Here is a 26,191-nt window from a genome sequence, read left to right on the forward strand (position 1 = left end):
ATGCATTTGGCTACTATTTGTTTCCAGGCTGGTCAATTAAGTACTACACATATGTGTTATTCCTTCATTTTAACATATTTCATATAGTATTTAGTTGAGCAAACAGAAAGTCTTCAAAAGAAAGGATGGGGCCAGATGGAACTAATATGTCAGCACGGTTCATGCACAGGCGAGTCAAGCTCAGAAAGAACTTATCATTTAAATTGGACCACAAGTGCCTGCGTAGATGGGCTGGATGTCATGACTTTGAGGACGGGCTCACACTGCAAAAGATTTGACGAGTCCAAAGGTTTTTCATTTGTCAAACAAAGTCCAGAAGGGAGTCAGGAAACAGAGTCTGACTGCGGACTGGTAACCACTGTGGAGGACTGAGCTGGCTTTGAAATGGATGGTGATAATTGTGGGCAGGTGTGTGTTCATCTGGTGATCTGGTGCTGCTGCGGATGGAGAGGGAGGACTAGTTGAGTGATGAGTTTAGGGCATGACACATGGTAATCAACTTATTTCCCAATTGGTCTGATCTGACAATGTGAAAAAAAAAAAAAAAACTTTCAGGACATACTGCCGCTTCTAAGGGTGCATTCACATCAGGATAGTCCACTAGACTCGGTCCAATTGGAGACTCGACTCCCTTGTTGGGGGGTGTATCCATGCGGACCAAGACTGCATTCACGCAACACTTTGGTCAAACGAGCCAAACCATTAAAATAATATATCCCCATTCTCACCAAAGGTGGCGCTGCACTAGTATTTAGCAAAAGAGGGGACAAGACCTGCGTAAAGAAGACGACTCTGTTTCCTCCATTTGTGAGTAAATCATGGAGCACAAAACAATCGCTGTTTGGAGCTTTTTATTTTGTCTTATGCAAGTATACTGTAGAAGTAAATCTGCTTCTTTGATCTGAATCCAAATTAGTTTGGCACATTCACATCTCACTAAGCAAAGTGAACTTTGCAAACAGACTAGAATAAATAAAAAAAAAAGGTAATGTGAATGCATCCTAATTTCTCTAACTATTTTGTAGGAGTTCAGCAAACTTGTAATACAGCTAAATTCATTGAATAGATATTGTATTTGGTTTTTCCAAAACCAACTGCATCATAGGTATGCTCGGTTTGAGAGCTTTCAATTAGGTGCAATTTACCCAGAAGTCTTTTTCTTTTTTTCCCCCAATAGATCAACTAAACATGCTGACTTTTTACAAATCATAGCTCCATTGTTAGGTTTAGACTACGCTGGGTTAGGTTTAGGCACAAAAATAATTTGTGGTCAAATTTAGCTAAGGGTAAACTTATGAAATGTAATTATAGAATATAATTCCTGGAGGAAGAAAAGGCTCTTGCTGTTTTTTATGTGCCTTTTTGACTTGTGGCTCATGGCAACTTTAATCCCTGTTAGCATGGTACTCAACACTCTCCCGCTGAACTGTGAGATGTGTTGTAACCAGGATTTTACAAGAGAGAACAATCTTTGACGAAATGTGAATATTTCTGACTCTGCAGTATCAGCTTACATCCACAGTGCGTCATTCAATGTTCTACTAAGTGCAATTCAATTAACTACTCCTTTAAGAAATATGTGCTTATCAAGCCGTTGCAAAAGCAAGCCAGCACTAAGCCTGTTCTTTACCCTTAAGTCTTGAGCTTGACAGAAAGAGAGCCTGGACATCTTCCAGGAACAACAAATCTTAACCTACTTTCCATTATTTTCCATAACAATTGCACATAACAATGTGTTGCTGCCCGTCATTGAACTTGCAACTGATCCTGTGTGAAGGAGATAGGCTGCATGGTGATACTCAAAAAAGCCAAAAGAGCACTGGCTCAACTCTGACCCCAAACTGGCAGAGGAAACATACTGTGACTCCTCGAGACAGTGCCAGGGAGACAGACGGGAATTGTGAGAATGGTCACAAACCAGCAAGCATACTTACTCTAACCACAGAAGGAAGATATTGGTAAAGCCTGTAAAAAAATTTGGGTGTTTCTGTGAATCTGACAGCAGCATCAGCAAATTCAGATGTGGTGAAAAGTATCCTTGATGTGGAGAATCTTTTGGGTTCTCATTAATCTGTCTGAACATTTGTGGTTTCTGCATATGCAGAGGAATCTGACTGGACTGTGAGGGAAGAAAAGTCTAATCATTATCAAGCAAACAAGAAATGATCACAACATCTTACTGTGGTTTTGTAACACAGATCTAACAAGTATGCTGAGGAGTTTGTTCAAAATGTTGGTGCTAATTTGCTATTTGTAGTTGCTAATGGAACATGGGCATTCTTTTAAATACTACCAGTCTTAATTTTTCCTTCTGCTAACACCAAAAGGTTTTGTAGCTGCAGTTGCTGGAAGTTTTTGTCGTAACTCATGGCTCATCAGATTGGCACGAGACTGGCTCCAGATGTAGAAGTGTGCTGGTGATGTAGAAGAAAATCTAAGCGAAAGCTGTAAGCATTTGCATTTTTTTTAAAGGACTGGGAAAAATGTATCAGTGCTTGTCCTCTTGTGGTTTTCTGGAAAAGCTTTTACAGAAATTTCAAAGCTTTATGTTAATGAAGAACATGTGTTTTAACTGTCAGGCAGGATTTTTTATTTATTTTTTTTTTAGATCGATGACAAATCCAACAGACCAATCATGGAGGGAACATTTTGATGTACTCTCTGGGCTGCTGGGGTCTCCCTCTGTGTTACAAGCTGTCATAAAGCACCCAGCTGGGAGCTGTACAGGTACACTAACTGACACTTTAGCCGGCTTAAGGCACCCCTTCACTGTCAGTACAGTAAATCTCTTGCATGTAGAATTTACTGGTTGTGTTTGTGTGTGACAAGAGAAAACAAATTAGTAATGCATATGGTTTCAATTCAAGATCTAAAACATGTAGGTTTGTAGTCCAACATATCCTTCTAGAAGTTTAGTTAATGTCTTGATCGAACAGGGGAAATGAAATCCACTGAATTCAAAGGCATATGTAATTTGAAGTCATTCTGCATACCTGAGCGTGTCATGCCCTGCCTTCCTGACACCACCTCCAGCCACATTTGTCATGCCCTTCCTTGATCCACTTGCCCTCAGTTTATCCTCCCTCTCCAGCCACAGCTTCACCTGATAACTATGATGAATTCACCTGCCTAATTGTCCTGGGAGATCCTGAGGTGTTCCCAGGCTGGCCAAGAGATGTAGTCCCTCCAGCGTGTCCTAAGTATTTTCCTTGTCTGCCTGAGTTGTCCAGGAAGCATCCTGACCGTTGGTTGAACCATCTCCTCTGGCTCTTGATGATGCGGAGGACCAGCGTCTTTCTGCTGAGTTCCTCCTGTAGGACAGAGCTTCTCATCTGCAAGGGAGAGTCTGGCTACCCTGAGGAGTAAACTCATTTCAGACACTTGTGTTCACAATTTTGTTTTTTCTGTCATCTACCTGCCATCTACCCACAGATCATGGCCATACATAAGACTAGGAACGTAGATCCACTGTTAAATCAAGATCTTTGCCTTTTTGTTCTCCACAGAGACCATGAATCTAGAGTTGGCTTGTGTGGGTGTATATATATTTATGTGTTTGGGTGTGAATGTGTGTGTATATATGTATATATGCATATATGTATATGTATGTGTATCTATGTGTATAGATATGTATATGTGTATGTATATGTGTGTGTGTGTGAGTGTATGTATATATGTATGTATGTGTGTGTGTGTGTATGTATATATATATATATATATATATATATATATGTATATATATATATATATATATGTATATATATATATATATATATATATATATATATATATATATATATATATATATATATATATATATATATATATATATATATGTATATATATATATATATATGTATATATATATATATATATATATGTATATATATAAATATATATGTATGTATCAAATGTAACAAATGCATCTGAACTTTTAGTTGCCTTTCTTTTAAAATTGCTGTTTAAGTCTGGCGCATGCATTACCCACAATCCATCTTGCTTACTAACAGATCTGCTCTTTGTGAGTTCATCGCCTAAATCTCAGTGTAAACAGACCTTTACATGTTTAATTGCTTCACATCCCCATGAGATGTTTAAGTAACAATGCAAAGTGTCTCAGATTCTTTCTACAGCAGTTAGTCGATTTGTTACCTATTATAAGTGTGAAAAAGTGTCTGTATAAGAAGTGTTTGTACAGAACTGTTGTCATTTGTCTGATCTCCATAGAAGGTCATAAGAGAAGAAAACGAAATAGTGTCCACAAGGTTCTGCTCTGCTCAGATGTACAGCCAGTCCCTCAGTGACTTCTGGTAAACACAGGCCTGTAATGACTCCCATATGTGGCTGCATAGCTCAGCGCAAGCCGGCACAGTTTGTCCGTGCACACAATGCACTGCAGCAGGCTCATTTAGGCTGAAAAATAGATCCAAATTACAAGAAGGAAAATACAAAGGAAAAAAATCCTTCACTTGATTACAACCCTATGTTAACTTTTACTCTGACTGCAAGCATCTGCTTCCGTTTAAATCTTTAAGACATACCTAAACATTAAAACGCGCTGTGTCCTGCTCCAGGAAAGCTCTGAGGCTGGAAAAACTTTTCCATTATATTTGGCTGGAATAAGCCTAGTGTAGTGAACTGTAGTAAAGTTGGGTACTGGTCTTTAGTTGAGCCACAAACTGCATACATTCACTTATGATATGGGGAGTGTTTTTATGGCCTTGAAGTTGTACAATCTTAGTTTTTGTTTTGTAGTTTTTTTTTTTTTTTTTTGACAGAATAGAACAGAGGGATCAAAGAAACAGTCACAAAATGCTTACACTCTGATCACTGCTTCATAGCAACCCACTGCCCCCATCATAACCCACAAAGTGAGCTCCACAGGAGACAGCAGGAGGAAATAGAGCCTATGAAGAGTTGCTGTTGTACATTTTTACCCTGCGGTTTGATGGGAAGCCGGCCAAAACGTTTTCTTGGTTAAGGGGTGAGAAGCCAAACAAGAGGTGAGAGAATGAGAGAACGAAAGGCACTGAAGTGCAGTTTTGAAGCACTTGCAGACACATAGGCAAACACTATCTGCACATGCTCTGACTTTATTTTAGAAAAATCCTTTTTGACATATACTGAATAAAGTTAATCTGCATTTTAGGTTTGTAAATTTGCATAAAACAGACAATACAGATGTATTGCACTCAAGTTTTTTTTTTAAAAAAAAAAACAGAAATAAAATACTTGCTATAGATGAATAACTTATGTGACCTCCTTTCACTCTGTCTCACCCACAGTCTTGAAAACACTCAGTTCAACACCCTTCCTCTTATAATATGTTGTCATGAATCGAATACGGAACTGAAGTGGGTATAATGTTGCAACTGAGTGGAAACACCCTCTTAGCAAGCTGAACAGACAGTATAACTGTTCATTACAACTGATGGTCAAACAAGACTGTGCTTGTATACTCTGCTGGGCTGCATTATTTAAACATATAAACACTCTTTTCCAATTATCCAGTCATGCACACAGTTAGAATTATTACAAAAATCTCTGAATCATCTCAATCATTTCTACAGAGAAAGAAAATAAATTCATTAAGTCCAATTATAATCGTGGTGGAAAATTAACATCACCAACTGTTCATCTTGAGTTCAGCTGACTTTATATTTCTATACAATAACTGTGTAAATGGTTGCTATTCCCTATTTACATCAGTGTTATGAATGATGGAAATAAAGCGATAGGTTTGCACTTGATACCAAGTATTAGGCACCAAATTTTCACATCATATTCATTGACTTAGACAGAGTTATGATGTTCTGTTTTTTATGGTGTGAAATTGTCAACTGTGTGTCCAACAAGGTTACTAGATCAAGTTAAGAAAAACAAGAGAGAAAAAAAGTTGAGCAAAGTAGCAGAAAATGAGCTAAATGTACAGATAAAGGTTCTAGCTGAGGTGAAGCATAACGCTCATTATTGTGGGTCACAGAGCATGCAAGCTGACATTGTTGAAAATTAAACGCATTCAAAAGATTATCCAAATGCAAGAGCTGAAAACCAAATACCCACCCCAAACACAAACACCCGAAGAGTTAAATGTTCTGATCCAGCCCTACACTTAAGCTGTGCACACATTTGGTTTTTAGCTCAAGGAGACAGACAAGCCCTCTAATTTTTAAATCAAATTTAAATCAAACTTTATTTAAAGCACTTTGCATGCAGCCAGCAACAAGAGTGCTTTATAACAAAGACAGTTTTGCATATTAAAACAAAGCTTCACACAGCAATGTATTCATTGAAAAACACACACCACATAATGATTTCCTTCACACACGCAGACACACACACACACAGCATAAAAAACCTTTCACCCCCCCTCCCCTCAAACAAACACAAATTCCCATTCTGCCTCTTAATGGAACAGAGATATAAAAATGTTTCTACTTTTTCCTTATATTATTTTATAAAATATTATATGTACTGTTAGTATTATACATGTGTTTACAGTTAATGATCACAAATAACTTTATAGTTCAAGCTAAGTAGCAGACGTGCACAAAATCCTGCAGCTGGCTATGTTGAAATTTAACATTAGAATAGGGAAGAATGTGATCTCTGTGACTCTGGCTTTGGCATAATTGTTGGAGGCAGATGGTAGTTTTGCAAAGTTATTACACTGTTAATCTAAAGGGGTTTTCTACAGCAGACAGAAGTCTGAATGGTACAAATGAGCAGCAGATCTGCTGATGGAAAATCTGATGAGAGGTCAGAGAGAATGACCTGATTGGTTGAGAAGGAGTGCTGTGTTAAATAGGACGACAATGGAAACTCTGAGTTTACAATACTTTAAAGGTAAAACGGATGGATAGATAGATATTCAGGTTAACAGAACTTATTCAGATGGCTATTAATGTAGTAAATGCAGACGTTTATGGTGATAGTATATAATATGTAGAAAGGACTCACACATCTCTTGCTGCTGCTGTTGAAAGCTAAAAACCTAAACATGAAGCTTCACCAAAACCAGTGCGAACACTGTTATACTTCAAACTGGAAATGGTTTTAAAAAAACACACACACACATAAAATTTTCGAAACGGAGTGAAGTCAAACAGAATAACAAGGGGTCACACAGTCCAAGCAGGTATTTCCAATAGAAACGTTCGAGGGAAAAAGTAATGTCACAAAACAACAAAAAGATGTGAATGGGCCACATCCAGGACAAATGGGATCGGTAAACAGGCCTTAACAAAGGGGTTAATTAGGTGAGACGTAAGCAAAACAGTCAGACAAAGGTTTCAAGACACACAAGGAAAATTAAGACTTAAAAAAGGCACAAAAGGAAGAATCCATTTAAATTAAGAGTGCACAAATTTACTAGGTAAACTAGAACTAGGTTAAGGTCAACAACCCAAAGCCATCAAAATCCCTGCTGAAGCTGCTGATGGAAGTCCAGACCTGCCTTGTGTCCACAGTGTAAGTTGGTGCTGCTGTCGGTGGTGCATGGAGTCTTTTTTTCTGCTTGTATAGGCTCCTTACAATAGTTACTTCCACCAAGGTTATGTTTTACCCGACATTTAACAGTTTGTTTGTCTGTTTGTTTGTGTTCAAGATAACTGAATTAAGTTATGGATGGATTTTCATGAAATTTTCAGGAGTTGTTGTAAATGTGAAAAGAAAGAACTGATTTCATTTTGGTGGTGATACAGATCACCGTTTAGATCCAGGAACTTTTTACAGGCCTTGGCGGAGGTTTTCTTGTTCAGTAATGGTTCAAAAGCCCCAAACCCCTAAAGCAGAGTTTTTAATAATGTAAATATTTTTTTCCAAGGTTGCCATGACTGAGCCTATATGAACAGTTTTAGGATGTTGCCTATCAGGAAATTCACAGCTGATTACTCTGACTTTACAGCATCATGTTGGATCCATGTGACCAAGAACTGAGGCAGTTTTCAGGATAAAGGGAGGCTCTACAGTGTAGAGTCTACACTGTAGCTGCCTACACAGTGCCAATCATTTTAAATCTTACCCATTCACCTGTGATAACAGCAATAGCCACAAGAGGGCATACTGTTCCTGTAACAAAAACACTGATGAAGAAAGGGAGGGTGTAAAAAGGTTTAATGACCGGTATTGAAACATCATGCTTGTAAGCCGAGTATTTCTAACAACACAAAGGTTCAAGCTGATGAATTCAAATTTTTATTGTGACATTATTGTAATCACTTGCCACAGCGCAGAAATGCCATGCTTGATACATCTGTCACACCTGTGCAATTCTAGGAGTGCTTGCATTAAGAAGACACAGTGAATTAAATATGGAGTGCAGGTGGAATCAATTACAGGTTTCATTCTGACACAGATGACAAACAGTGTTTTATCATGCTCTCATAACAGAATAAATTCTTGCATTTCCCATTAATATAACTCTCGTCTGATACTGATACTTCTAAATAAAACTGCTTTAGTGCACGTGTTTAGCTGGAGGGTAAAGGGCAGAATGGTGTCCAGAGGCTTGCTGATCGTTACAGGCAAAAGGTTAATTCACCAGATCACATTTAAAGAGGCCGCCATTATCAATCGGTGCAACCTGACATAGTGACATTTCACAGAGGCCACATGGTGACTTGCTGGCATTTGAAATGCACAAGAAGCAAACAAGCCAAAGTCTGAATCCAAATTGTCTGTGTGTGTATCATTAGTCAACACATGAGGGGAATACAAGCTACCGAAAATTGTGTAAAAACAGTCAATAAATAGAAAATGTATGGAAAATGCATGACAATAACAAAGGTAGACAGAGATAGATTAGATCTGTTTTGAGTTACATTAGCAGTTATTCAATTATTGCAACTATGTAAGCAAAGCAAGGTATGATAAATGAAAACTCATTTCATCTGAGTGGCCCAGGAAGTCTGATAGGAACCAGTGTGTATAAATATACTGCTCAAAAAAAATAAAGGGAACACCTAAACAACACAATGTAACTCCAAGTCAACCACATTTCTGTGAAATCAAACTGTCCACTTAGGAAGCAACACTGATTGTCAATCAGTTCCACATGCTGTTTTGCAAATGGAATAGACAACAGGTGGAAATTATAGGCAATTGGCAAGACACACCCAGTAAAGGAGTGGTTCTGCAGGTGATGACCACAGACCACTTCTCAGTTTCAATGCTTTCTGGATGATGTTTTGGTCACTTTTGAACGCTAGCGGTGCTTTCACTCTAGTGGTAGCATGAGACGGAGTCTACAACCCACACAGGTGGCTCAGGTAGTGCAGCTCATCCAGGATGGCACATCAGTGCAAGCTGTAGCAAGAAGGTTTGCTGTGTCTGTCAGCGTAATGTTCAGAGCATGGAGGCGCTACCAGTAGACAGGCCAGTACATCAGGAGACGTGGAGGAGGCCATGGGAGGGCAACAACCTCCTTTGTGCAAAGAGGAACAGGAGGAGCACTGCCAGAGCCCTGCAAAATGAACTCCAGCATGCCACAGATGTGTGTCTGCTCAAACAGTCAGAAACAGACTCCATGAGGGTGGTAGTGTGTCAGCAGTTCCTGAAACACGAAGGCATTGATGTTATGGACTGGTCCACCCATTCCCCAGACCTGGATCCAATTGAGCACATCTGGGACATCATGTCTTGCTCCATCCACCAACGCCAAGTTGCACCACAGACCCCCAGCAGAACATCCACTGTGTCATCAGGAGCATGCCCAGGCATTGTAGGGAGGTCATACAGGCACATGGAGGTCACACATAGTACTGAGGCTCATTTTGACTTGTTTAAAGGACATTCCATCAAAGTTGGATCAGCCTGTAGTGTGTTTTTCCACTTCATTTTCAGTATAGCTCCTGACTTCCATGGGTTGATAAATTTGATTTTCATTGATAATTTTTGAGATTTTGTTGTCAGAACATTCAACTATGGAAAGAACAAAGTTTTTTTTTTTTAGCAGTGTGTATGTGTGTGTATGTGTATATATATATATATATATATATATATATATATATATATATATATATAATGTATGGAAAATATTCTCTTTTTACAATTTGTTAGCCCTTGTTTTGTTCTGGGATTTTGGTTTTTGAACTTCTTTACCATCCTCAAACAAAGTATTCATAGTTAAATCCAGATGGTTTCCTGTATTTATTTATTTTTTGCTGTCTGTCCTGCAGAATGAATATATTTTTCCATAATCAATCACCTGTTTGACATGACAACTTCTACCTGCAGATTTCACACACAATGAAAACTTTTAAAAGCATGACTTCATAGCAGGTTTATTCATTTGCATGTCGCATCAGGACATGTGCAACAGTTAAAAAAAACGACTGTATTGGAACACGAACTATCTCACCGTCCGCTTTGCATAACATTGCGAGCAGCTTATTTCTTTCAGCTCACTTTCATATATCTCTTTTTAAAGAGATGATGCCTAATATAATATAGTCCCAAACTTGTGTGGGAAAGGTGAATTGTCCAGAGTGGCAACCGTCCAGAGAGAAGTCAGCAAGGCTTAGCGGGATTATCACACCCCCGAGCCCAGAGCTTCTGATCCGCATCATGCAGCTTCATGCACTTCAGCTGCAGAGTGGGAGTGCCTGTGCAAACACAATTAGAGTACCTGTGAACCTTACTGGACTGTAAACCCACACACAGTAATGCTAACACCTACATTTAAATCTCCACCTTTGAAGTTGCATTTATCTGGGGAACAGAGGGCCTGGGATAGTCTAGCCCTGCCAGGTTCCACACACACGCATGTGCAAAAGTCAAAGACAAGAGTTAAGAGGCTACTGTGCACATCCTAATCAATGCTGACACCCTAATAGCTGCAAATGAAGTAGGATCAAGGTCATTTAACAACACACACTATCTGAGTCTTTTCATATAAACAGCTGAATCAAATGTTTGGTCTAAATAATTTAGAAAAGCTGGTTCCTGAAATTGCTCTTTATTTATTTTCTGTTTAGCAAAGAAAGGTTTTCTCAGCAGATAAAATGCACGCCGTGCATGGCTGTAACCCAGTAAAGAAATGAAGTCATTTCTTTACTGGTTACTGTGAGTTTGAAACTTGCTTTGCTTTTATCAACTCCTACAGGTAAAAAAGTCCTTTACATTGTCTGGCACATTACTTCCACTGGCTCCAGTCGAACTGAAGCTTATATTGCACTTTAGGAAAATAATCATAGTATCCTAGTTGCTCTGTCACTTTCACTTAAAAGCTAGTGAATGCAGCAAACTTTGCGAGTTCCCCGATACATACCTGCCGAGAGTTTCACTTGCATCTAATAATGTTGATCATGCAAACTCACTGTTTAGTTGTTTCCCATGTCTGTGTCACAGTCCTGGTAGCCCATTCATTCCAATGGAGGACCAGACTACAGGAAAAGTAGAATAATTGTTTGATCCAAAATAAATACGGGGCCCTTCACACAAGAGTCTCAAAACTTTTAAGCTTTTTAATATCTGGAATCTTTATTTAAGGCCTTTCCGTCATACCATTACTACCAGATTCTGACAATGTAAGCACCCTATTGACACAGCAAATGCTAAATGTGACACATTTACTCTTTAGCGCATCTGACCTTTACCAATAAAATCAAACAATGCATATCCACATAAATCTCCTCATCCATACAATGTTTGCATCACTTCAGTTCTATCCAGATGACAGAAGCAAAGTCTGAATCTTTTTTACATCATTGATGTAGCTTGAAATGTGTCTCATTTAAAGGTTTTTTGGTGGGCCATTGAATTCCCACAATTTCAAAACATATCATATTGGTCAGTCTTGCACACGTATTCTGTCAAATGTAACCCACCTTCATGTTTTTATCAACTGAGTACATAAAAAGTTTAAGCATTTTATGACATTTCACAAATTTCAGGAATTAAAACCGTATATTACAACATTAGTGGTAGCATCAGAGTTGAGGATGTTTTCTCCCTGCTTCCTATCTTTATCTTTCATCAGAATAAAAATTTTTGCTAAGAAAGAGCTAAACAGTATTTAAGTTTACACAGTTTATTAGAGTTTGCTTTATTTTGTACTGTATTTTAGGTGTGTGTGTGTGTGTGTTTTTTTTCCCTTGTAGATTTAGATCTTCTTTGCTCGTATGGACAGAGTGGACTATATTCATGACCTAAAGCAGATTATAATCACATTACACCATATTTTCCCATCAGCTCTTTTAACAACTTGATCTTTGCAGAAGATATAACTCTTATTCCCACTTCCTTTGTGAAAGAGTGACCTCATAAACATTCATTAAGAAAAAGGTTTTGTTTTGCAAATGCCACTGGGGCAAGTGGGTGAGTGTGACCATGGGAGGGAATGTGATAAAGATGTGTTTATGTAAGATATATGAATGTTTTGTGTGTGTCTCTGTGTGTGTATGCGTCTGCTTCTAATTGGAGTCAGAGGTGTTCAGGTATCTCAGGTTGGTTGCGTGTAACTCGATCTTGCCGTGACATGAATGTGACAAGGCCATCGTCTTTGCAGAAATGCTTCATTTTGTCGAGGCTTCAGGCTGTTGCAGATTACAGCTGCATTTCAACATGAGCTATTTTTAAAGGTAGTCACATCCAGTGAGAGAATGAAAAAGGAAAATGTCATGTGTGGTGGTAGCTTTAGGTGTTTTCCTGCAATGTGGCGAACCACAGAGGGGGGTTTCTACTGATTAAAGATTAATGAGCAGCTGCGTGCTGTGTAGCCCGAGCCAAACATTCCTGCACACTTTCATGTAGTGTGTGTGTGCGTGTATATGCAGACCGGGCTGCAGACGCAGGCTATGGCTTGGCTATTGTGAAGGTATCAGATTTACCTCGACTCACATTTCACCCAATGTCTTTGTGTGTATGTTTTTACATTAAAAAGTGGTAGAGCACAGAGTCAAAATTACAGTCCATCCTGGCATTTCTGTTTGTCAACTCTTCCTCTTTTACTTCTCTGTCTTTTCCACCAATCATTCCACCATCATTTCCTTGCCTTCTCTGCTCCATCCATTTTCTTCCACATGCTGACAAAGGATTCTCTTCAGCTTCTTATGATTTATTTAATCTTCAACACATTGAAGAACTAAATGTTATTGATCTCTGTGGTTGTTTCCCTTCATACAACTCTAAAACTGGGGTCCATCCTGTGGAAAGTTACCTTTTAATGCTCAGCAATTTGACCTTAACGTTTGAGCTCAAAGCTGCAGAATTTATCAATGAAATGTTGTTTTTTTTAACTCTCACATACAGCTAAGCAAGAACACTAAATCAAGGGAATTGAAAAGAGGTTACTTCATACTAAAATTCAACTTTGGAAGAAACCGGCTCCATCAATATACTATGTGATCTCATATTAAAGGGATTCAATATATTAAAAACATTTTGACTGGAAACAGAGCTAAGCTCTGCTTAAAGTACAACTTACTCTTTGTGATTCTTAACTAGCATGGACAGGAGCAGAAGTAGAAAGCTTAAAGAGAAGCATTACTTAACTTTCAGACCTGAAAACTCTCGTTCCTGACTTGTTCGATGACGCTGTGACATCTATCACGTGCCTTTCTGGAGCCACTGCTACCCAGGAGCATCCCGAGGCTGAGAAACGGCACTAAACAACTTTTACATCCGAGACATGACGTTGCTGCAGAGTTTTGCTTCACAGTGTTTTAAGAATGTATGTTTTTCATACGCTCTATGTTGTTAACTTGCAACGTTGCTGATTCAGCAAAGAAACGCAAAAAGATTAAGAGAGAGAGAGAGACAAAACAAGAGTCATCGTAAGATCGTCTTTTGCTGGCTGGAGGCCGCTAACAGGTCAGGTAGGATGCAAGATGGATGCTGATGTGAATAGCTGTCGATAGGGAGCACGAGACGGGGAAAATGTCAAAAGTTCTTTCATGTGTCTTTAATGCATTTGAGATGAGCAGCTTATATTCAGTTATTTACTTATAACTAAAGCTTTTGTCACAGTATTAAACATAATATTATTGCATATTGTATATTGTCCTGTTGGACATTCTTCAGCCGAACTGAAAAGGGTAAAATCATGGACATCATTTGGGATTCTTAGGGGCCCATAGCAGGGGTCTCCACCTCCGGTCCACATGAGCTACCATCCTGCAGGGCTGGGTGTGTTTTCCGCTGTGACACACCTGACCCATATCACTAGCTCATTAACAGGCAGGTGCACATGATGAAAACAAGCTGTTTGAGAACCTTTTCATTTAAATCAGATGTGTTAAACCACTAAAAGCTGCAGGATGGACCGGAGTTGGGCACCCCTGATTTAGAGGTACCCTAGGAAAAAGATACATTTATTGACTTTATTATTATTTTGTTGATTGCAATGTCAGTGATTATTGAAGCTATGTTTTGCAATGCAACACAGCACAGCAAAGTTTCCTTTTTAAAGCTCCGCCAGCCAAATCCAATCCGTTCATCATCGCTCCATATTTTATGTTTTCATTCCCACCTGTCACTCCGACTGCACCTGCATCTGCATCTGCATCTGCATCTAAGACTGTAAAGCCATAATGGAAATGAGTACATGGGGATTTTTTTAAAGATGAAAGTGATTATTAGTCACTAACTCCAGCTTGTTAACAGCGAAACTTGATGATGTTGAGCTCTGCTATTGTTGGTTAGCTTTGAAAACAGTGCTCATTTTTCTCTAGTGGTTATCATCTAATGTTTAAAAAAAGAAACTGAACAAATCCATAAATAAATTTAAAAAAAACAAAAAAACAAAACAGGTAACAAACCCAGACAGGTGACACTGAACAGCTGCCATGACATATGTTTGGTGTACAAAACAGAGCATTTCATTAATTTTTTTTATGGTCATGATTAAGATGGAAACAGCCCAGATATGTTTGGAATTCATAAGACATAATGAAGAGTTTTATCCTTTTCTTCATGTCCATCATGTCAAGTTTCACTCTGAGTTTAAAACTCTCTCCTGCATTATTCTACTGTAATCTAAATGAAAGTAAAACTAAGTAAAATCTTATACCAACAGAGCAGTGGTGGTGTAATTAACCGTCTTGACATCTGAAGCAGCACGCTCTGTGGTGTGGTGGTTAGTTGCTTTGCAACAAGAAGCTTCGTGGTTAAATCTTGGCTTGAGCCTTATTGTGTGGATTTTGTATTCTTCCTTTGCATTCATGACTTCCTCTTACTGTCCACGTCAAACATTTACCATTTAAATAATTGTATCCAAAAGAACTTCCACCGGTGTGTCTCTGTAACTTCCCCCATATCCGACTCAGCTTTATGTCCAAATTAACGTTACAGAAATTGGAGATTATTTACAATAACTGCTCTTAATAACTGCTCTTCTGCATTGCTTTTAACTCATTGTCATTTTGGCACTGGCTGTCTTTGCATGTCATCTGCTAAAACAATTTGGAAAGTTCAAAGAGAGTAAGATATAGAGCAGATCCTTTAAAACAGAATCTGTGTGTCAACTTTGTTTGATGAGATCAAAGCTATCCTGTAAGAGTAAGAACCACCACTCATGACTCCACACTGAAGAGTCAGCTAGTAGCTGCCATGGCAGGATGCTAGTTGGTCACAAGACAGCTGAGTTAGAATTCAGTTAGCATAATCTCACATTTGCACAATAATGCAAATGCCACACAAGGAAGTATAATATCCACATTGGCCTTTTTCCTCCCCCAAAACTAGCCTAGTTGTAGTATTTTGTACCTAATAATAGTGTTTAAAAGAAAAGGGGTAAACATTAGTCTCTTGCATTTTAAGCACATATGTATGTTACCAAAAGAGTTCCATGCAATGTGAAATGGCAATGGGAGAAAAATTGCAAGTCTATGTATCTGTAGTATATGTGGTTATAATGATAAGAAAAAGACAAGTGAAATAAGCAAAGAGCCAATGTCTGCGCAATAATAGTGGATGTTTTGGAACATAAATGCTGCCTCAGAAATAAGTGTGCATACTTCTGTCCAATATTGAGTAATTAATGGCCAGCAGAAAAAAGAAGTATAAGGTAAAAAGAAAAGAAAAGAGAAGACAGACAAGAAGTGACATGATGAATGAGATAAAAGATGAATGAGCTCATCATTGTGTGTGTGTGTGTGTGTCTGTGTGTGTGTGTGATAAGAAATTGTGGGAAGACTTGAGACACACTCGAGCGATCCACAGATGAGAATCTTCAGTGCTCAAGAAACAAAGATATTTGTGTCTCCTAAAAGAGAGATCATTTAAAGTATTTTGATAAAAAGAAAAAAAAAAGAAAAAAAAGGGTTTAGTTTCCAGGTTGTGGAGCAGAAACACAACTGAGTGCAATAAAGCATTATTTGTCATTACTTTTGGCCCCTGAGCCAAACAGAAATAGCGGTCAAAGGGAATTATTATTTAGGCATTGTTAGAATTCACTGATCATTGGTAAAATAATAGCAGCAAATGATTTAAAAAAAACAAAACAAAACAAAACTCATAAATCCCAATTTTGAAGATGATTTACATTGAAGTGAAAACTTTCCGATAGTTTAGGATCACTAATATCAATAGGCCTGCTGTCCAGCATAAACATGTGAGAGTTACAATGAAAAAGAAGGGGGAAAAAGCATGTTTTGATTAATCTCATCAATTTCCACAAGTGCTACAAGAAAAAAATGTGAAAAAACCTGAGTTCACTTGAGCATCTTGAGAACCCTAAGCTGACAGACCTCTGTAACTGATGGCGATGTAACAGCAATAGCTTAAAAAGGAGAACAAGCTGATATGAATGACGCTTCTTCCTTTATAAAGGAAGGAGAGATGAAAGAAAAAAAAAGCCTGTAATGCACGAGTGTGTGTATGAGAGCGAGCGAGAGCGAGAGAGAGAGAGAGAGAGAGAGAGAAAGAGAGTAGGAGAGAGGGGGAATACAGAATGAAAGAGAGATAACACAGTAAACACACAGCTCCTGTTGCAGAGCCGTTCCGCTTCATCATAATGCAGTGAGTGAACAGTTTCGTGCTGAGAAAGGAACCAAAAGGACTCGGACCACCAGCCGGTTTGAGATCAGCTGTTGGAGTTTGCGCAGCAGTCATGTTCCTGCAGTTTTAGCAGCAGGAGAAACACTCAGAGGGGAAGAAGAAGAAGGAGAAGAAGACACCGGGTTTGCTGTAGTCGACTTGTCCGCTGGACTGACATCGCATGGGGACATGAACATTGTGGATCCAACCTCTAACAAACTGTTGACTTTCAATCAGCGGTAAAAACAAACAAACAAACAAACAAACCCAAAAAAGCCTCAACCCTGCTCATACCTGTGTGAATGCCTGTCCATGCTCATCTGTTGAATGCATTTAGGTCTGTGCCGTCGCTCTGTCATATCCCTGCAGCGTTTCATGCAGCCCAGATGCTGAACACCTGCTTCTGTGTCCAAACCGTTTGTCGGTGCGCAAAAGTGCCTCATTACGCTGCTTGATCGGCTAATTATGTGTACATTAAGTGACAGTTTTGCTCGAGTTTTAAGATATTTGTGGTTTTTTTAAGTGAATAATTTATTGAGAAAACTGGGCGCCAGTTGAATCCACAAGTCTCCAGTTTGGAAGTGTTGACGCTGTGCAACAGACATTAGGAGCTTGGAATCAAAACGCAACGCTGGTTTCATGCGCAATTTCCACGCTGTTGTTTTCGATAAAGTGTTGGTTGGTCAACTGAGCTGCCTATTTCTCGGACAACAGGCATTACAGTGTGCAGGCTACACGGAAAAATATGAATTATTCATGTCGTGCTTTTCAGTTCAAGGTAGAATGGAGTCGCAACCAGCCCTGGCAATATGACAGCGGCAGAGGAGCGCATGTGACTCAGTTTAGACCTCTGGCTGAAATTGCGCAGCTTTGTTAATTTATAGTCCAAGGTTGCTTTGTTGTTCACTTTAAGCTTCTCATTGTAGGATTTTTTTTTTTTTTAAATGCCACCACTGCAGCTCTTCTGCTGGGAAGTGCTGCTGTGGTGAGGGGCTTCATAAAGGACAATAAATGTGTGTTTTGTGGTACTGGGCTGCCAAAAGCTGAGGCATTTCTACAACTTTAGCTTGGAGAAAGTAGTTCTTAGATGCCTGTTCATCAAATGAAAGGTTTTAATGCTGTCATGTTGTAATATTGTTTACTTTATTCTTGTTTATGAATGTATCATTGTCTGGCTTATCTACGTTCATAGCAGTGCTAATGTTCCAAAACTCATTTTGTTTGTGACACCTTTTTTATTTGTAATTATTCAAAGGCTGCAGGAGAAAACTGAAGGAGGAGCTAATTTAGCTTATAATATTAAGATTGCAAGGAGGTGTGGTGCAGAAGTGCAACTGTTTTGTTACTGGATAAAATTGGAGTGTTGAGAAATCTCATGTATAATTTCAGGGAACTGCTGATGTCAACATTATATGGTACTTTTTTTGTTAATATATTTAGGGTATCATTTATTTGAAAAGGACTCTGAAATGAGGTATGATTTAATTTCCAATTAGCAGATAGATTTTCTTTCTTAAGCATTTCAGTCCTAGTAGGTTGGTACTGCTGTGGCATTACTTGTGTTGGGTTTTTCTTTCCAACACAATTTGAGTTAAATAGTTTGCGAACCTATTTTACAGTCACATGGTGGTTGAAAGAAGGCTCATTTTTCAGAAACAGTTGGGTTTTTTTTATATTAACGAGTAGCTGCATGATATATTCACTAAATATCACTAAATGAGGCATGTTAACACCCATTGTGTTATGACAAAAGCCACACATTTGTAACCTTTCCTTGCACTCCATGACTGACAGCAGGAGCTGAGTAATGAATATCCACCTGACCTCTTTCTATTTCTCTTTTGTCTGAAATTAGAGGCACTTTTCATTGGCCTACAAATCCATTAGGCTGTTGAAAAGTGAACGTCTGCATGGTGAAGTGCAAAGTTCAAGTAGTGATGAAGGAACTTAAGAGCAGTTTGACTGCAGAATAATGATTTCTGCTGTGATACTATCGACTGTCTTAAAAGTATTTGGCAGCTTGTCAGTAGGAAGATACAGCAACAGCAGCACATTCAGTGCTAAGATACTGAACTGAGAGTACAAAATTTCCCTGTTAGAAAATTGTACCTGAAAGTGAGTCAGGAAGGAACCTCACCAAACACAAGCTCAAAAGATGATCATAAACTGCAGTGCATTTTATTAAATTCTTTGTGCACACAGTATATAGTCCAGTTTTCAACTGTGGAAATACGACTACAGTGTCCACATGCAAATAATGCAAATTACTCAGTCGTACATTGTTATCAACTGTTACTACTGACGTTGGAGTTCATTGATTCAACAGCTCATTTAAAAGTAAAATTACCATCATGATTTTGTCAGGGATGTGAAGTCAGCTGTTAGTAGTAGTTATGTTTTATTTAAATCGCTAACATGTGAAATGTTGGCCAAAATCCCTCAGAAGTGATGTACAGCGTTGTTCAATGGGTAGCAGAAATGTTGACCGACAGCAAGTGGCTTCACATGAGAAAGGATCATTTTACTCCTTAATTGGAATCTCAAGGATTTTATTTTGTTTCATTTGCATCCTTTGGTTTCATCAGCTCAACTGACTTTCTGAATATTTTGGGGGCATTTTTGTTCGAAAATGAACGATTCTAGTGTTCTGAAATTTCCAGCTATGTTGTCATTTCGTAACAAGTTTCAATCGTCATCGTATTGAGGCTGCATTATATTAATTTCCAAACACCAGTCTGAGACCACAGATGTTGAGAAACCACATACAAACCGTACTTGCAATCTGAGAATGTTTTTGCAATGCTGCAGTTTTGATAACAGCTTTATGTTCCTCATCAGACTCAAAGCACTTTAATCCTGCAGCTTTCCCTGCCTCTTTAAGTGTCAACACAGCTTGAACATTTCTTTTCTGTTTTGCATGACTGCAACCACATTGACCACAAACCGCTTATAAGTCACCACATGGTGCACCTATTACATGTATAAGTAGCCTACGTCTTTATGTTTTCTCTTTTTTATGGAAAAAAGTTTAAATTTGACAATACACATTCACAGTCTTGGATCAGCAAATTTCCTCTGCATGAAAAAAAAGCACATTGACTAAATGCAGCAGTGGACAGCTTTGATGCATTTCATACATCACACTAATTAACAAATGAATTACCTAAACTTAAAACTATCATGTATAAGTACCAAAAGCATCACAGGAAGCCGCAAAACTCATATTTCCAGAGGAGATGAGCTTCATTGGGAGATAGAACAGTTTTCATTTAAAGATTTAGGTGGTGTAATATCACTTAATCACCTTCCTCCAACATGCAAGCGATTTCCTTCTTGGAGTATAAGTATAGAGTAGGAAAGATTGTGACCTGGGTGCTGAGTAGCAGAAGTGGAAGTACAAAAATGGCAGAAGCGGTGATGGAGTTGTGCCATCCTAATCACCTCTGTGCACAGGAGGCAAGACTGAAGGACAGTGAGTAAGGAAGAACTGATGGATACATCCTGTAGTACAGACACACAAATGTGTTCTTAAAGCTTGAGAGTGAATTATATATTACCAGCCTGACTCTGCCTGAAGAGAAGCCCTGCCAGAAAGGAAAAAAGTTAGCTGCAGATAGAAGCAGAGTGGATGGGGTGTGGGCCAGAGAATCAGTGGAAGCAAAAAGCACTTTGACAGTGATAGATACTTGCAAATATGAGGCATGGAAAAGCTATAAAGTGTACATAATTAATAAGTTATTGCTCTCTTTTTCCCTGCTGAAAACTATTATCAACTATTTCCTCAAATGCAATATTATGGCTTCTTTTTTTTGGCACAAATTATTTTTTGTTGCACATCTGACAGTGTGCAAACCTTGTCCCCTTTCTCTTTGTCCTCAGCTGCAACTTTCATAATCAATAGTGAGACTAACAGTTGAATAATCACAAGCTTGAAATGGCCTCTTGATGCCCTTGAAAGCATTTTACTTTAATTCATTTTTATTCAAGTTTTACAGAACAACTAATAACCAGAGTTTTGTCCTTTTAAGTGACCAGCAGAGTTTCAGGGTTATCATCAAAATTCTTGTCAGCAACTTAAAAAAAATAAATGTCTCTTTCAAATACTAACTCATTTGATACATTTTTTGATAAAAAAAATAAGGCATAGTGAACTGGTCCCTTTCATATGCAAATGTAGAGCCACACAACTGGACATTGCTAATGATGGAGCTTCTTATGTGAGAGATGCTTTAGGTGCTGAGCGAGAACTCAGCAGAAAGTCAGACAAGCTTTGAGCATTGCACCTTATCTGCACTTCTTTACATAATTTATATGCACCACATCTGAAGCCAATGCAATGATGATGTAGTCTTAAAGCATGCTAATCACAAGGTTACAAGGTCATGTCTGTGTTTTTGTAGTTTATGTTGGTGGACGGTCACGGGTGTGTGTTGAGGCTAAAATGCAGAAGAAATAACTCCATATTTGACATCATGGTTCTTTCTGGAAAAGTTGCGCATGCTCGTTCAGGTAAACTGGGATGGTCATTTTCAAGAGTGGAAGCTGGAGTTTTTTTGGTTAAGAAGAGGCAAGTAAAGGAACCTGGTGATCAATTCTGAGGTGGTTGCAGCTGACACCCTTTAGTGGTAAAGGGAAAGACAGTTTATAAGGCAAAACTTTTAACTTCACAATCAATCCTTAGCTTCACCAGCAGCCACAAACTTTGGGTAATAATATAAAAGAAAAGAAGGAAAAGAAGCTGAATTTGGCGGGTAGCTTTGCTAGCTCTGCAAGATGAGGTGAGAAATTGAGGAGCTCAGAAATGTTAGATGTTCAGATATCTCATAAAGATGCCACTGTCCTCTCCGAAGCATGCCCAGGAAGCATATTTTCCTTAAGCTGCTCTGTGTGTTTGTGTGCTCATATGCTTACAGTGTGTGTAAGGTGTTAGCATACACATGTAGCGCACCGATGCTAACTTGTGTGTTTGTGCCATACTTTCCGTCTTCAGTCTACCTGAATAATCCTTTAATTTTGCTTCCTTTTCTTATCATTTTCCATTTCAGCCCTTTCACCGTTGCAGGATTAAAAAAGTATTTCAGCATGCCATTCCACTTGCTGTATGTCTGCCAACAATGTCTCTTCACAAACTGCCTCACATCTAATGTCTGATCTAGCAGATTTTTAGATCTTCAATTTTTTCATGGAAATAAAATGTTTTATAATGCATCTATAGAGACCCCTGTCTGTTGCATAGGATGAGATAAATTTGTAGTTTTAGAATATTACTTATCTGACAAAGTTCTTGTTGGATCACCCTGCTGTAAAAACAATATCATTCAGTGAGGAGCTCCAACTACTCACTTGATTATATCATGTGGCAGATATAAACATGAAAATACAAAACATTTCCTTCATAATTTACCTGTGATCAAATATGAAGAGACTGTTTATTAATCTCTGCTATACAAAAAAAAAACCCTCTTCAAATTAAATAATAACATTTCATAGCATCCAAGTATCTATTAAATATGAGGAATGAGCAGTTTAGTTAACTCATCATAGGTCAAAAAGGCTTTATGATATCTCTTTTGTTTGGTTGATTGATTAATTTGGATTTTCATTCTACTTATCATTATTTTAACTGAACCAGGGAGAAACAACTCACGGTATTGCTTGTCATGTGCAATAAACTATTTAGGGAGTTATCTATTAGATATGTTTTAACTCCATATTACTATTATCAGGGAAAACAGACTTTAATTCTGTGTTTGCATTTGGTGGTTTATTTCTATGAATTAACTACAAAGAGAGTAGATTTGACTGTTTTAACCAGCAGTCAGTTCCCCCAGGCAGCCTTCATCCATCATTAAAGCCTAATTCAATCAGGGCCCACATCTCAATCAGAACTGGGCTGGCCTGCGCTCCCAGCCAAGCCCTCGGCACACCAATAAAGATACAGACAGGAAGGAGGCAAATAAAAAGAGCAAGGAGGAAGAAGAGACAGACATAAGCTGAATGAAGTGTCAATGAAGACAATGCAGTCCAATCAGTGAGACAAAGAGAAAGATGCTGCCGCTAGTGTATGAGTGAAGTCTGTTTGTTTGTGCTGGACATGTGGTGTTATTTAGGGTGAACAGGCCACGTCTGACTATTCGTTTGTGTTGCAGCTCTGCCTCAGAGGACTTGGGCTGCAGGCGTGGAGACTTCAGCAGGAAACACTATGGTTCAGTCGAGCTGGTGAGTCCCACCCACAATGCACTCATCTGTGTGCTGCTCTCACTGTCACGAGTGTTTCCTTATCCTCTTTTCCCTTATCCTACCCATTGATTCTTGTCTTTATGGTCAGTCTTTCTCTCTCCCTCTCACTGCCATTCCCTTTGTCGGTATGTTGGCATGGATGGACAACAACAGAGGGGGACTGATGAGTCACAATGAACTGGGTGTGGTCCGGTGATGTGCTTTGCCAGTCTGTATCACACCAGGCGCTCCACATGCAGTGACGGATGACTCGGCTTGTGTCCTCCAAACTTTGCTTCTTTTTGTTTGAATGCTGTTGGTCTAAAAGTGTTGCACAGTGTGTGTCTTTGTGGTTGATTATTAAGATGTTGTGTCATTGCTGGAGGAGAGGGTGTGTGTCACGGTACCTCCCTCCACTGTGAGCTGAGTCTGAACGTCCCGATAGCCCAAAGGGACAGGAAGTCGTGTGCTGTGATCATACTTCCTACCAGAGACATATTGTGGGTTTGTCCATGAGTGCAGCACACCACGTGTGTGACAGATTAGTGCTGAAAAGAAACCACATGTTGCCTATCAGCACCAGCAGACACACACACAGTGTGGGGGTGTGTATGTGAGGAAACTCATAAACAGTGAGTATGAAGCAGGATGAGGTCACAAATAGCCTCAAAGTGTGTTCCTTAAAACACACACACATACCAAATGACTTATTAGATGTAATGAGTGGTGCTCACTCATTTTGAATTATGCCACATCTGGAAATGTTGTTTTTTTTTGTCTTCAAATGATGTGTTGTAATCTAAAAGTTCCCGCTTGACACATGATGATGAATTTATCATTAAAAAATAGATGAATAAACTTAGAATTGAAGTAGATGTGTATCGCAAGTAAGCTGTGCATGTGGTGTGTTTACAAAGTTGCAATGAGTAAATTATTTTTATGTAACTCTAATTCAACGATTTACTCCTAGTTTCTCTTTGCAGGTCTGTATAACAACATAGCAGCTGGGTTAAAATGTACTAGTTATAATTTTTTATGCCAATAAGGGTTTGATTGATTGATTGAAAAAGTTTATTTGAACATAATGAAATCTAAAAACAAAAACAAGAAAAAAAACACAAAAAAAACCCAAAACAAAACAGAAATAATAGATGACAAAACGTTCAAAAGGAGTGGGTAGAAGCATAAACTTATATGTAATCCCACCCCAGTGATGAGCAATACAATATCAATAACAACAATATTAACCCATAGCAATACAACAATAGCAACCCAGTATATTATTAATACCTATATAATAATAACAATAATAAATAATAATAATAATAATAATAATAATAATAATAATAATAATAATAATAATAATAATAATAATAATAATAATAATAATAATATCCTTTATATGTCGTAATCTATATGAATACAATAAGCAGTTACAGTAATGGAGCAATGCAGTCATAATACCAATAACAATAATAAAAAACAATAGCAACATTTATATCAACAATAATAACAGACCTACTCAGTGTCATATGTTTCATTCTATAATATTTCTGTACTCCTCAATTATCATGTCTTTGTATAGTGACTTAAATTTTTTTACATTTGGACACTGCCTGTGATTTTATCCCAGTTTGTTCCACCATTTGACCCCACAGACAGACACACAAAAACTTTTCCTGGTGCTTCTCACCAAGGGCATTTTGAATATGATGTTCCCTCGTAATCTATACCCCCCATCTCTCTGACTAAAAGGTTTTTGTACATGGTGTGGTAAGAAGTTCCTGCTAGCCTTAAAAATAAGTTGTGCTGGATGATAGCTAACCAGATCCTGGAGTTTTAGCAACTTAGACTGTAAAAACAAAGAATTTGTATGATCTAAATAACCAGCTTTATGTATAACACAAATTGCCCTTTTTTGTAGGATTAATAGTGAGTGAAGTGAGGTTTTGTAATTATTGCCCCAGACCTCTACACTGTACTGTAAGTAAGAAAATATCCGTGAATAATAAAGAATGTAGAGTGACTGGTAATCCAGAAACAGCTTCATTTTATTTTTCAGAGTCATGTTAAATATGGATTCTTTTATAGTTTATTATTGAAAGGGAAAAACAGTATAAATTCACATGAAAGATGGATGTGTATGTTGCATGCAACAAAGATTTAAATGTCAGTAGCTGCAATATTCTTTATGTCTCTAGGCACAGACTACCACTCTGTCCAAATTTATAGTTTGCAGTCCTGCAAGCTTTGAGCGCAACAGTGTTATCACTGCTCTGCTCGCATTAACATCACACAACTGCAGAATACACAGATGAAGACTGGATGCTGCTCTGCTGCAGTGACCATCTGGCAGAAGCAATCTGAAGCCATGAAAAGATAAAGTATACATTTGACAACTTTAGTCAAATTGCCGATTTTGTGTCTTTTATTATATCTTAATGATACCTGTCAGGACCTGCCAGGTGCTCATATCATCTCCACAACACTGCAGAGAAAATATTCACAACATGAACAGATAGATTTGATATTGTTTTCAGAAGGAAATATTTCTCAGCTAAAAGGTACAGAAGACTCTTTATTAACTTTTGCAGTGGCTTCCTCCAGTGTGTTTGCCAGACGTACCAAAAGCAATTCCCCCCCACAAATTAACCCCAGCAATTATATTTATTCTCTCACATGGAAAATAAGACTTGATTCCACTGCAGAATGAAGGACCAAATATAAATGTTTATAGATGTGATCATTCTCCCTGAAGTTATTCCTGATGATCAACTGTTCTTATCAAACTTTCATTCATTTTCCACCCACCATTTTCTCAAATAAACACGACACACAGTGTCTTATCCTGTCAGCAACTGGCATGTGTTAAAAAAAGACCCTGGAAAGGGGTTTGTTTTTGGGTTTTTTTTAGGGGTATATTGGTTTCTACTGGTTTTTCCTTTTATTGATTTAAAATAATCTAGCCAGAGACTCAAAGACAGGCAAAATTATT

General features: G+C 38.3%; 1 protein-coding gene across 1 annotated transcript in view; it reads left to right on the forward strand.

Moving 5' to 3' along the window:
- The window catches only part of garnl3 (GTPase activating Rap/RanGAP domain like 3), a gene marked incomplete at both ends in the record, with an annotated part of 87,907 nt that overhangs the window by 4,734 nt on the left and 56,982 nt on the right, over positions 1–26,191 (forward strand). The window contains one exon of the mRNA XM_079257107.1: positions 23,127–23,196. Within this exon, the coding sequence (XP_079113233.1) occupies positions 23,127–23,196 (70 nt within the window). The remainder of the gene's footprint in view (positions 1–23,126; positions 23,197–26,191) is intronic.

Source organism: Telmatherina bonti, assembly GCF_933228915.1.
Source record: "Telmatherina bonti genome assembly, chromosome: 17".
NCBI classification, from domain to species: Eukaryota; Metazoa; Chordata; class Actinopteri; order Atheriniformes; family Telmatherinidae; genus Telmatherina; species Telmatherina bonti.